A 14,219-nucleotide genomic window follows, 5' to 3' on the forward strand; every position below is an offset into this window, starting at 1 on the left:
GATGCCTCCCCACACCATAACAGAACCACCCCCAAATCGATCATGTCTGATGACGTTAACGTCTTGGAAGCGCTCGTTTCGACGACGCCACACCCTCCTACGTCTGTCCAAAAAATCAACAGTGAACCTTGACTCATCTGAAAACATCACATTGCTCCAGCGTCGATTATCCCAGTGTTGACGATCCCTACACCAACGACGTCTTGCCTGAATGTGATGATCTCTCAAACAAGGGAGCACGCGAGGACGTCGGGCGCGAAGGTGACCCCTATGCAGTCGATTCAGAATCGTCTGGCCACTCACTCTCACACCAGTGTCTGTTTGAAGACGAGCGCTGATCTGATTTGCTGTGATGACACGATTTCTCAAGGCCAAGGTACGGATAAATCGATCCTGGGCTTGAGTTGTCGCCCTTGGTCGACCTGAGCGTGGTCTGTCCTGTACAGATTGTGTATCACGGTATGTGGACCATAGCCTGCTTATGACAGACTGAGAAACATTCATCGTCCGCGCCACAACCGCCTGTGTTGTGCCGATCTGTAGCATGCCAAGGGCACGTAACCTTTCATTTTGGGTAAGCCGACGCATATCAAAATTTGTTTTCTGGTCACTAAAACAATTAAACTGATGTTCCACCCTGGAATTCAATGCCACATTCAAAGTCAGAGTCGTGCAAATCTTGGGTTGGACCTCCATGATGATCCAAAGCATCACATGCATTCCATGCGGTAGCTATTGGTGCGTTTGGGCGTCACATGTAACTGGAAATGTTTCTTCTGTTAGGTTCTATAGTAACTTTTTTCGTAGTCATTTGCATATTTTAGTATTATGCCCCCAAAATCAAATATCCCCTACTTTTTTTGAATAGTATATTTTAGCATTGCTCAGATAGCTGTCCGAGAAAAATTGTCACAGCATGCTCATCTTCGGTAATCAAGTCGAGTGAAGTTCAACAGTAAAGTTTTAAAATTTTGCTTTTAATCTGATCCCTATGATATTTTCCATTGTAGTTTTTTGAAAGCAGGCTGAATCGCCCAATACATAATCTCCCAATATTACCACACTATTACTGTCCTACAAAATATGGAACTACAATTATTTCAGCAATAATGTTAATTTGACGAAAGTGATTTATTTGACTCCCTTTATTACTGATAAACAATTAATATACTTTCTGGGTTACTCGGATCCTGACTGGCTGTCATTGAAATGACAGAAACCGATACAAATTTCCAGGAAATATTTTTTTTTTCATAAATAATATGCAGTAGTATTACTATTGAGTGATATTTGGAAGTATACATAGTGAACATAATGGATAAATCGACTTGCAGCTTTTTGATTATTGATTACTTTCTTTTTTTTCAGTCGTGTATGTAGCAACACTCATGGTTTAATAAGAAAATATGGTTTAAATATTTGCAGAAGATGCTTTAGACATTATGCTAGGGAGATTGGATTTAAAAAGGTGAATAGTGGTTATTACTAGAACAAGATCCATTTGTTTAAAAATGTCAAACTTTACAGGTGTATTGAAATTGTAATATGCACTTTCAGCTTTTGTATAGCTTGTGTGGAAAATGACAAGCCCTCTGAAAATCTGTATTCCTAAAGTGGTGGACACACTAGCCAAATTCGGACGAATCAATCCGCATCAAAATTCGGCTGAATTTATTCACCTGATTGTAGAATCCAATTGTAAATCCCAACTCATATCGAGAAGTCATGTGAATGTTTGAAGACCTGTTTGCTGCCATGCTTAATCATTTGACGTGAAAGGTGATACAATCGACTGGCGAATCGGGCGAAGGATTCGCCTGGTGTGTCCACTCATTCAGGCTAGTTTTAATAAGCTTACAGTTTCTGATTTTTGCACTACATTCTAATCTAACCAATTTTCTATCACCAGCAAGTCGCCTATTTTGATCAGTCTGAATTATACATACATAATTATGCTAGCACTAATCCCATCAGAATCACTCTTTAGTAACACTTGGAATGTCTGGGATTTTAAAATTCCGGATTCCTGTAATTTAGAACAAAATGTAGCCTTGTTTATCATTGCCCCATTGCAAAAAAAAAGTTTAATGATTTTGATATTACTGGCTTCAAAAATTAATGTCCGTGCAGTCGTGCATACAATTTCATTGTGGTGAAAAAAGTTAAAACTAATCACAAATAAAATTTTATTTTGCAGTACAACTAATTTTGGAGTGGGATATGGAGAAAAGTTTATTGGAAGTATTGGAGCTCGAATTGGGTTGAATAACTCATGATGTTGTACATACAATAAAAAATCCATTCTCGTATTTTAGAGTTTGATTTATCTTTTATCAGTATTTGATTGCAGACATTGATTTGTAGGCAATATTTATTTGCCCATATTTTATGCGGTCTCGCATTTGGAGCATTTTTGTAGGATAAACCTGCTTCTGTTAAGTATTTGATTGCTTTGTAATAAGATGTATTTGGAAAAAGATGTATTTGCAAGTTGACCTGTTGGAATTTATGTGGATTGTCTATCTCGTGAATCAAAGTCTATATATACTCTTCAAAAAAAGTAGGGGATATTCAGAAACTATATAAAACTGCCGAAATGCACTGCTGTTTTTATTAGAGGTAACCAGTGTATGTTAACAACGGGCCAATTGCCTACACATTAACAGTTCATATGGGCGGCTTATCTGACGGCCCCATTTCACTCGCAAAGAGATCCACCGTCAAAAGTGAAAATGGACGTTTTTGATTTTTGTCTTAATAATAAATAATTATTCCACCAATCCTCGCAAATTTCAGCAATTCGTCGTGGCATGCTCATAATCAACCGTCCAATCACAATTTAGGGCAATCTGACCCACTCCTCTTGCAGTGCCACAGTCAATTCTTGCAGTGTTGTCGGTTGACGTAGACGAACACATCTCCCGATAAATTAAACGTAACACACTAAAGCAAAGATACACTAAACAGTAAATCGTATGCAAGAACAGATAGGAAAGCAAACATAGATAAACCAGCACGCGACAGTTTTCATCAACTCTTCCTTGAAGTGTCAAATTTGACAATGAATCCCTCCCACGTGTATCGCATGTGCAGCTCAGTGGTTCTGTTGGGGCATTAAGTTCTTCATCTGTGAACATACTCTCAAAGCATGTCAAATGTCCATGTCTATTTATCATATCGCAACCTGCATATGTATTTGCATTTCAATATCCCCTACTTTTTTTGAAGAGTATATTTCCAAGTTAATCAAGTTACATTGCACCGTTAGCCTTTTTTAAAGGGTTTAATTATAAAGGTTTCTTCGGTTAAATGATTTTAGTGAACAAGGTTTTGATATTGTCTAATCCTATTTGTAAGCTACATGTCAAAAATGAGTACATATCCGAAAATGACGTACAACTGCGGTCATTTGCTGTTCAACTGCTGGTTTCAACGGTAGTCCCAACTACAATAAACATCTGAAGGTCATTTTAGCTGTGCTGGGTAACAATGTGTCATTGCCTGGCAAATTATGGTTACTGCAGAACTATCCTCTCACAGTCTCACACAACAACTTTTGGTTTTGGAAGGAATCATTAGTGAGCAGAAATTCGCCCATGTATCTGTGATTACTCGTCACTTCAGTCAGTTATATAGAGGGATGACTCGTGTTTTCCTTTGGCGTTCGTCACTTTCGATTCAGGAAACCTGTATTACTCGGCTATCGTAGCAATGATCTCTGTGTTAAAATTATATTTGGAACGGGTTTAATTAGTTCTATCACATTTGTGATAATGACTGACACCAATATTGTCCTTTAACCAATATCAATCTGACCACATTCTCATGTAAAAGTAGCTAGATCTAATGTTTACAGAATCCCTGTTGAGAACTGTCAATTATACAAAAAACAACCAAAATATTGGTTCACACTCTTGAAGGAATAACGGCTTTCAATTGCATTCAGTATGATATTCTGATCATGCAAGTTATGATTCATCCTTTGTATTCCCAGTGGTATCTTCCACTCCACTAACACCTGGGTACATTCACAGTGAGACTGTCAAATTATCTACCTTGATAACTGCTATTTTTATCCATCAAAAACAAACCATGAATATAAAGCTAGCTGACAAAGGGAGGTTAGTCACATTTTGTTGAAACTAAGATCGCGAATCATTGTAAACTTTGTCAAAATACTTTAGGACATGTCACTTTAATATTAAATTTCTTGCAAAGTTTCTCATAATCGAACATAAACAATGACTGGTCTATAATCTGTTTTTGGATTGGTTCGTAGAAACCCATGAAATCATCAAGGGCAGATAATTTGTGAATAGATCCCCGGGTAAGTGGAGTAGAATGGAACGATACCACTTGGGATAACCGAGGATGGTTGTAATTATAAATCCAAAAATATATTAATAAACACAAATCCCAAAATACATTAATAAAAACAAAACGCAATTACCGACAGTAATATGTGTTCACGCTAGATGACTTTATGCAGTGTTATCACTTTAACATAGATTTATGTACATGATTTATAAATTTGAAATAGTTTTGAGTCTTGTTATGAAATGTTCAGTGCTGGATTATCCTAGTAGCAAATGCTGTGGACCCTGTGTCACAAATTTTAGCCAATTATCACTTTAATTGGGGTTATTATTTTAACAGAGTAATTAATGGTAGTAAGGTATCTATATATTTTGTTTCCTAATTTATTTCTCCTTTATAAAATGTCACAGGCCACACACTAGATGAATCAGGCCCTGAAAATAGTACTTGGTTCTTGTAAATTTAACTTTTAATGAAAGAAACTACATACCGGTATCAGTAATTAGGTTGATTTATGGATTGCTTATATACTCAATGAAACTTTAATATACAATGTAAAGTCTTAAATACAAGAAATATGAGAAGTAAAGTGAGCATTGCAGAAATTCTATTCTACAGTTTCAATAGCTTCTGCCAAATAGTGTATAAAACTTGGCAGTATTTTTACATGCTGGATGAACACATTTAGTGTTGGGTTTTAGTTCTGCTAGTGGTTTAAAAGGTATACAAAGACTCTTAGCCCCCATAGATGGTGCACCTTCTTCTACTTGAACTTCTCTGAAAGTTAAAATAAGTTTAAAATTGAGCTATAGTAATATAGGTAAATTAAAAGATTAAAATTGAAATAGGTCAGACACTTAACCAATTACAATTGCTTCAAATCAATTAAAGGGGCATTATGGGAGATTAGATAAGAGTTAAAAACTAGATAATGTAATGGGAATTTGCTTAAAATTTCAGTCAAATTGATCCACTCTGAACCGAGAATTTTGCGATTGATTGAATTTTAGGCCTAGCCTCGATGATCATTACTAAAGTCGGTACAATAAAAAACATGGTCTCGTTTCTCCATTTTTTTTATTTAATCATGAATGAGCATTGAGCAGCAGATTGGATTCAAATCCAGTAAATATCTAAAGCTAGCGATGACATTGAGAGTTGATTATGGTTAATAAATGTTTAATTAATAATTTAGATAACATTTCAAGCCTAAAGAAAGACCTGAAATGGGCAGATATAACTCTTGCATAATGTATGTTTAAGTATTGTAGCCAATCCAATCTTAGAAGTAAAAAACACATAGATGACTTTCAAGACTGATCTATGATCTATACGAGTCCTTTAATCCTTACAAAGCAAATTGTAATGGGGCAAAATTAAATTCCAGAAAAAATTCAACTGTATGTGATCATAATGTGACCAAGATCTAAACTATATCAGTACTTCAGCCAAACAAATTTTAAATATTTCCAATTGCTCCACATACCTAGCACTGTCTTTCTTAATTTTATCTTCACAATCACTGTTGCCACAGAATGGAGCTTGGATGATCCTCTTTTTGTCTAAAGCATTACAAAATTCTTCCCACTCTTGAATAACAACCATATATGTTTCCATATCTGTTTTACATCTACAAATAGAAATTAAAATGTATTTTTATCATATAGATTTCTTTTTCAACAGCAACATTGTATTAAGTTTATATTGCTCTACCAATACTCTTCATTTTCGTCATAAGCACTGTATTAAAAAGAGAATGTGAATGGATTTTTACACCAAGGTTAAAAGATAGGTTGCTAGGCAACGAAACATACGCCCACAGCAGCTAAGTCGTTCGAGCAGTCAATAAGAGTTGTTGCATATTTTTTCTATTGTCGGTAATGAAACATTTATAATACACTAAAATCTGATTAAGAGTAACAACTCATTAAATCTGATTAAGAGTAACAACTCATTAAGTAATTATCCGAAAATCATTAGAAATTGTTTGGCTTTTAGTTTTGCACCATGCTAAATGTATACGAAACATTTAATATCATGGATTTAGCTGTTCAAGTTATCAAAATTCATTGAAAATCAATATACTTGTTCGTCTCAAGACATTAAACTATCAATCTAAAGCAGAGGTTGCAGTCACGCAAAAATCTGCTTTTTTCACACATTTTTTTCAAAATAAACGCAAATATTGATGGACGCTGTGTAATTTACACGCCGAAAATTACCCTGACGTAAGGATAATTAGATTATTCTATTTCGTAGTTTGTACACTACATCATCGATTTCCGTGCTTCATGTGGCATTTACACACCTCTACTGTACGTAGATTTATTATAATTCCTCTTATTTCGTTCATAATCTTTAAGTTCATGGCAGTAAGCCTTCTATTCTATATGTAGCAAATCTGAGACCCCCTATTTTACCGCACTGGAAGCAATAAAGCGCATTTCATACAAGACTTTGGATTGGCTAGAACACGATAAACTGTTTACAATCAGCCAATCAAATATTGGCTTTCATAGTGATAGTTTGCATTTTACTTCCTGTCAGAGTGAAAGATTGAAATAACTGTGCCGTCAACCATAGATATGCTGTCAACCCTCAGTCGCCATAAGACTAAATACAGTATCAATGAAATAAGGACGCTTAAAATAGGGTTGTTCACGTAACGATTTTACTTGCTTCTATTGAGTATTTTGAGACTCTAAATCACGCAGATGTAGAGAGCAAAAATGCAAAATTTTTGAATGTCTGCATATTTTTACGCAACTCGATCCACTGCGGCGACCTCTGATCTAAAGTCAATCGAATGATAACTTTAGCCTCTAGAGCGTCCACAAGATATTTCAAAGGGATCAAGGACAATAACTCTAGCAGTAATTATCGGAAATTGTTGAAAATCAATAAGCTTCTTCATCTTATGACCTTAAATACTGTGTATAAATCTAAAGTCAATCAGATATACTTCAATGCACAAAATTTTTCAAAGGGATCAAGGGCCATGACTCTGGTAGTAATTATCAGAAATCATTGAAAATCACTGGGCTTTTTCGTCTCACAACCTTAAACACTGTGTATAAATTTAAAGTCAATCGGATATTAACTTTAGCCTCTAGAGTGATTATGATTATCGGAAATCACTGAAAATCAATAGGCTTCTTTGCCTCATGACCTTAAACACTGTGTATAAAATGTAAAGTCAATTGGACGTTAACTTCAGCCTCTAGAGAGTCCGGACAGATGGACGGGGGTGACGACAACATACGACCACATTTCAATGTGGGCGTATAAAAATGCTATAACATTTCAAAGCTTTGCTTATTACTTTGCCATACACTATTCCATGGAAAATCAGTAATTCAGCATAAATTAATAAGTATACAGATTTAATTATATCTTCCAAATATATAAGGTAAAAAAAACAAACTTACTTTTGATATAGACTGTCTTGTATATTTTCTAGTATATCTTTAATTTGTTGTGAAATGTTTTCTTGTTTTAAAGTAAGTTTTTCACCAGTATTACGCTTTACAGCTACAACTGTACTTTGTTTAATATCTCTAGGTCCAAGTTCTAGTCGAATTGGTACACCCTTTAAAACAAATATACAAACATTACACAAAAACAGTATTACATATATCAAGCTTAAAAAGAGTATGAAAATGGATATGAATGTTAGAATCAAGTCTGTCTTACCATAATAAATCTGTAATCTGTGTAGGAGCAAAAGCACAGATCTTAATAAAATAGCATTCATTACAGATATTAATAAGGGATTTTTTATTGCTATTTACCTTTAATTCCCAATGGTTGAATTTCCATCCTGGTGAATAATTGTCTCTTAAATCAGATTTGGCTCTTATACCATTGGCTTTTAATAATTTAGATAATTCATCACATTTATCCAATAAATTATTTAAGTCAGCTTCTGGTAAATTAGCTGTGATACCACATGGTACCACAATAGCCTTGAAAATAAAACAAATAAAACACTAAATAAATACTGTCACTTAACTTGTAAACATTTAACCTAGGAATCGTGAAAAATAAAGATGTGGTGAAAATATTACATACACATTATATTGAAATTCCACTTTCATAACAGATCCCCGCAAACAATCCCCTGTGTTGCGAGGGGATTTTATTTTGGAATTAATTTAGAAGGATTGTTTCCTTTTCGCCCCAACGGTATCACTGAGATCCACGATGACCAGGGATACTTCCACCCACTCCCACTACAACTTTATTCGTCACAGTCTTGGAATTATTTCAGAACAGATATTAAATCAAATCATAGGATTCCAAAAGGCACAATTTTTTTGTATTTCTTAAATCAGGGGTATGAAAGTTGCAGCACCCCTAAAACAAATTATAGAGTGAAATATAAATACCTGTATCTGAGCAACTCGTGGAGGTAGAACCAAACCTTTATCATCTCCGTGTGTCATAACCATAACACCTATAGTTCTTGTTGTTAAACCCCAAGAATTCTGGTATGCAAACATTTTGGTTTTAGTTTCAGGATCTTCAAACTGGATTTCAAACATTTTGGAAAAATTCTGTCCTAAATGATGTGATGTAGCACCCTATGAAATAAAACATCTTGGGATAAATAGAAACTAAACTGGCACTGGCAGTCAGGCAAAATTTTATCAACAACATAAAAGTCTGTTTTGGACTGGTCTAAAAATTGGATAAAGAAAAATTCTATCATTATTGAAACCACAAACTGTTCAAGTCACAGGGTAATGGAATGTGGATTAATGTCTCGTCATTTTGAGACAAATTATGGTGGTTTTATTTCAGTGGTTATGTGCGCAATGCAAGGTAGGATAACTCTGCCCAGACAGCAACATTTCCACCCACTCTTCTTCGGTTTCAACTGTCAAGGGGTCCTTAACATACACACCAATGTATAAATTGGTGGACCTAGGTGTTCTGTTCCATCTGAACAATTAGGCACACTTCTCATGTCAACCTCACAGGCACCAACTCTAACATGTGAAGGTCGGGCTTATAAAACCCTAACTTTTCTTTTTGATGCATGCTGGACTACAACATGACCTTCCAAGGGTACTAATCAATTGTAAATGAAATTTACCTGTATAGCTCGCCCACTGGCAGCTATATAAGCTTCAACAGTTGTAGTAAAATCTCCTCCGGCAAATTTCTCCTTTTCTGTTTTTCTACCTCGGACAACAGGTATAGCCAATAAATACTCGTAGACTTGGGCATAAAGTTCTAAGATTTCATAAACCTATAAAAGAAAATAACATTATATATGTCCGACATACACCATTGACACTACTTAATTTTGGTTGATGAAAACAAATTCTTTTATAAATCTTAAATGAAGCAGAAGCCTATGCCAATAATTATGCTTCTCATATACTAGTCGTTCACAACTTACATCACTCTGTTCTGAAAAAAACTTCAACAAAAACTTTAATGGCACAGATGGTAAAAATAGAGTGTAAATTCTGCCCACTATTCCTATTAGTGATGTCTTACCTCTTCTGTTGCTTCTTTTTCAGTAGCAAAAGCTGTATGTCCTTCTTGCCATAAAAACTCTCGTGTTCGTAAAAATGGTTGTGGATGTTTAAATTCCCATCTCTAGAAAACAAATAACCAAACAATGGTATTCACAAGACAGTAGCTAACTCTCTCAATTTAATGGCAAGGTACAATACATAATATATTACATCCTACAAAATTTCACTGCCTAACTTTGTGTGTGTTTTCTCCATTTCCTCCCGCTACTAAGTTTTCTCTAAAATAACCAATCGTGTCCGTATAGATTTGTTTTTGTGTAAATTATGTGTGTGCAGTCCCCCCAGGCCCTGCACTTACTATTTGATCTGATTTATTTGTCCATGAAATACTTACAACTACATTACACCATTGGTTAAGTTTTAAAGGTAGATCACGGTGAGATTTCACCCATTTAGCATATGATGGATACATGACTGTTTCACTCGTTGGTCTAATGGCTACCGGTTCAGTTAAATCCGATGATCCACATTTAGTTACCCATGCAACCTACAAATAAAACATATTATAAGTATACAAAAATATAGCCAGACAACCTAGCCATTAGTCAAAACCAAAATATATAAAATAAAATCAAGCAATATTAAGTGGAAGTTTTGAATTGAGAAAATAAATCTCATTTGAAAAGTGGTACTATGAGTTTAAAATAAAAGGAAAGCATACCCTGTTGCATGCACAACATACGTCTGCTACATTTCAATTTAAACAAGTCACATAAAAATGGAAAGGATTAAATAAATATTTCTGTGATGGGGGGGACAAATTCACTGTGGTTAATTTGCTTGTGGCGGAATTCTATATTCTCTGAAGAGGTCGTAGAGATTTGGTTCATTTCTTAACTTGGTTTAACCAGTGAGAATTCATGAACATTTTCTACAATTTGGGTACTCTGGTTATACTATGGTTAAACCTAGATAATCTTATACATTTTACCCTCAAACCTCATGAAGATAGACCGCGGCCACAAAATTCCACATTAATTGATACTATCTATATTAATAAACTCAATTTCTGTCATATCATTAAGACTTGTGATTTGAATAGATCTCGTTCTCTTTAAATAAATATTTCTGTGATGATGGCAACCTTTCAATGATATTGCGGTGAATTATGAATTTTACTGATTACACCAATGCGAATATATATTTTATATAGCATAAGCTTACATTATTTTATCTGATGCATAAATTTTTTGAAGAAATTTTATTTAAATTTTTATGAAGAAATTGTATTTAAACTTTTATGAAGAAATTGTATTTAAACTAAGTCAAAAGTTGTACTTACCTCTGGAGAAAAATCAGCTATATGTTCTTTTTCTTTTTCTAAAGCTGCTTGAGAAACAAACATTGGGAAATAACAATTCTCAACACCCATCTTCTTGATTTCAGCATCGAAAAATGCTTTAATATTTTCCCATATAGCATACGCCCATGGCCTTAATATATAACAACCACTAACATCATAGTATTCTATTAACTCAGCTTTAGTTATAATCTGAAATATAGAAACAGTTACTATAATTACTGACAATTCTGTACTGTTTGATTGAAAAATCTGTTAATACTATAGATGGCATGTAATCACTTACCTGTGAATACCAATCAGATAAATCTTCAGATTTCTTAGCCTCTAATCCAAGTCTAGAAAAAATAAATAAATTCATTTAAATAAAAACTTTTTCACTCATAGCAACATAAACTAAACAGAAGCCATTATGGAATAGTAGGACTTGCCAAACATGGACAGTGGACACTGACAGGAGTTAAGCTGCCTTGATTTAGGCTATAACTAAGTGCTGAATTTGGTTGATGTGTTATTTTTGATTAGAAAGATCTACTGGTTTCACACTAAGTTAATATGTCTTGATTAATGGTTATTTGGTTTCTAATTTTTAAACCAATTTTATGGAAATCTGTTTAACGGTTCCATTCGTACGGGATGTGACGTCAGTTAAAGATTAAAGGACACCAATGAAATTTTTCATATTTGCATTGCAGGTCTAGTTTTATTTTCGTTTTTGACTTAAAATGATGACTACTGATCGACCACACATTTGGTTATAATCTCAATACTGGAATGAAGACAGATTGGCATCTCTCAAAATGAATCGACAATTATATTTTGATCGACTGAATGATAATACCTGGTTATTTTCTTAACTTCTCTACCATCATCAGCACCTTTAGTTTCTTTTTCTGCACTTTTCTGATCTTTTTTCTTGACTTCTTTTTCTTTTTTTCCAGGTTTTTCCTCCTTTACTTTTTCTTTCTTTCCCTTTTTATTCCCGCCACCTCCTATATCTTCTCCAGTTAAGTTTTTATAATCAGCTTTTAGAGCTAATAAGATTTTTACTTCAGCATCAATAGATTCCTGTTGATATACAGATGGTTGTAATGAGAATCAATAAAGAATTGTACTATTAAATCTTATGGGGCAATTCCAATGATTATGATCTTGATAAATACAGTTTGTACCAGGCCTAAGAAGTACTACAAGGAATTTGCCACTTTATTACAATAAGACATAAATTTACAGTTTCAAACCCAATTTTTTTCTAGAGTTGTAGTTATTATATGCAATGTGATGAGAACTAATTTACCTTGCTTCCTCCAGAAGTTTTTAAATTCCTGACTTTTTCACCTTGAGCATCTATTTTAGATTTCAAGGCTTCTGCTGTAGCTGATGGTGTTGAATTATTGGCACAAGCTTGTTCAACTTTAGGAGCTGACTCTGTCTTTGGTGCTTGATTGCTTTCTTGGTTAGGTTTCCAATCCTGGCCTGTAGCTTTTTTATAAGATTCTTTTAATTCTAATAAAACTTTAACTGCATCAGTTATAGCACTCTACAAAACAGACAAAACATAAATAAAATAACAGGTCTAAATACCATCTGTCTGTATTAAAATAACTAGTGATGATCCGATAATCGGTTTTAACATCGGTTTCGATCGATACTGAGCCATTTGCCCATACTGGAGTCGTCAATATCTGAAATGAAATGGGTTTTAATGTCCTACTTTCTGCTCCTATACTGGGCTAATGAAGACGGGGACACGCCATACAGTGTGCTATGAGGGAAATTTCGCACGGGCAGGGCATTTTTGCCTACTCTTATATCGAATTCCAACTGCCAGGGGATCTTTTATGTGCATTCCAATATATACATGGGACCTCGTTTTTTTATATCATCCAAAGGACTAGACAGCTGTCCTTGTCAGGCCCTCCGTCCTGCATCACTGACAAGGGGGAAACACGCCGGAAAATCAGGATGAACTTTCTCGGCCAATGCAGGGATCGAATACCCGACCTCCAGGCTAGCGAGCCAGCGTCTTACCCACTTAGCCACATGATCCCCGCCAATATCTGTTTAGAAGGACTCCGTAAATAAATCTAAAATATCATTCATATTGTGAACAATTAAATCAGTAATTTGCTTGACACTTGGCGCGATTATCTTAGGTTGCCTTGCGCGTGACTATTTAGATCTAGATGGCGAACTGTTGCACCATTTCCTCTGACGTGTTTCATATTTTCCAGTGACTAAATTACCTTAGGACTTTTAGCAGATTTCAGTTCCCTGACTTTATTGCCTTGTTCAACTATTTGTTGATTTAAATCCATATTTTTATTGTCTGTCGCTACTTGCTTTGCTGGCTCTGAGGCAATGACAAGATCTGGCTTCCAATCTTTGCCAAAAACACCTTTAAATTCTGCTTTCAATCTCAGTAACTCTTTTACTGCTTCATCTATCTTCGCCTATAAAAATTAGTACAAAATATAAAACATGATGGATGTGGACAACAGAGTATATTTTTAGATGCGTTAAAATAACTAGTAACTACTTCTTGTCAACTAATTCAGGCCTCAGAATGTGTCTCACAAGTTTAAATCAATTTTGTATGGTGGGCTTCACAACTTCGGGATTCAAGTTTTTATTTCATCTGTGGATTCTGATTGCAATATCTTTATTAATGTTGTACTTTTTATGGGAAAAAGATGGATTATCATCTAATTACCTTATCTGCTTTCTTAGCTTTAAGATCTCGAACTTTATCTCCCTGATTTTTAATGTCTGTATTGAGTGAAGAGATATCAACGGTTGATGGTGGGGTAGATGCAGGAGTTGATTGTGTTGTTGGTACTGCCACACCTGGTTTCCAATCTTTACCAGTCAATGTCTTAAACTCAGTTTTTAATGACAAGAGAACTTGAACGGCGGCATCTATATCAGCCTGTAATAATTTACAAAAATGTTAATATATATATCTTAAGACAAGTATTACAATAATATAAATTACAAAGACAAGTGTTACAATAATATAAAATATATATTTTTAAGATCTCTGATCGTTATTT

General features: G+C 34.6%; 1 protein-coding gene across 1 annotated transcript in view; it reads right to left on the reverse strand.

The window, feature by feature from the left end:
* Positions 1 to 4,451: 4,451 nt before the first annotated feature.
* LOC126822273 (bifunctional glutamate/proline--tRNA ligase) overlaps positions 4,452 to 14,219 on the reverse strand; it is a 30,777-nt gene continuing 21,009 nt past the window's right edge. The window contains exons 22-35 of the mRNA XM_050551053.2: positions 13,880 to 14,095; positions 13,413 to 13,619; positions 12,464 to 12,706; positions 12,008 to 12,234; positions 11,453 to 11,504; positions 11,149 to 11,358; positions 10,201 to 10,353; positions 9,826 to 9,927; positions 9,416 to 9,571; positions 8,706 to 8,900; positions 8,109 to 8,282; positions 7,746 to 7,906; positions 5,804 to 5,947; positions 4,452 to 5,094 (exon numbers count right to left, since the gene is read on the reverse strand). Of these exons, the coding sequence (XP_050407010.2) occupies positions 4,938 to 5,094; positions 5,804 to 5,947; positions 7,746 to 7,906; positions 8,109 to 8,282; positions 8,706 to 8,900; positions 9,416 to 9,571; positions 9,826 to 9,927; positions 10,201 to 10,353; positions 11,149 to 11,358; positions 11,453 to 11,504; positions 12,008 to 12,234; positions 12,464 to 12,706; positions 13,413 to 13,619; positions 13,880 to 14,095 (2,397 nt within the window). The 3' untranslated portion in view covers positions 4,452 to 4,937. The remainder of the gene's footprint in view (positions 5,095 to 5,803; positions 5,948 to 7,745; positions 7,907 to 8,108; positions 8,283 to 8,705; positions 8,901 to 9,415; positions 9,572 to 9,825; positions 9,928 to 10,200; positions 10,354 to 11,148; positions 11,359 to 11,452; positions 11,505 to 12,007; positions 12,235 to 12,463; positions 12,707 to 13,412; positions 13,620 to 13,879; positions 14,096 to 14,219) is intronic.

This window comes from Patella vulgata, chromosome 5 (assembly GCF_932274485.2).
Source record: "Patella vulgata chromosome 5, xgPatVulg1.2, whole genome shotgun sequence".
NCBI classification, from domain to species: domain Eukaryota; kingdom Metazoa; phylum Mollusca; class Gastropoda; family Patellidae; genus Patella; species Patella vulgata.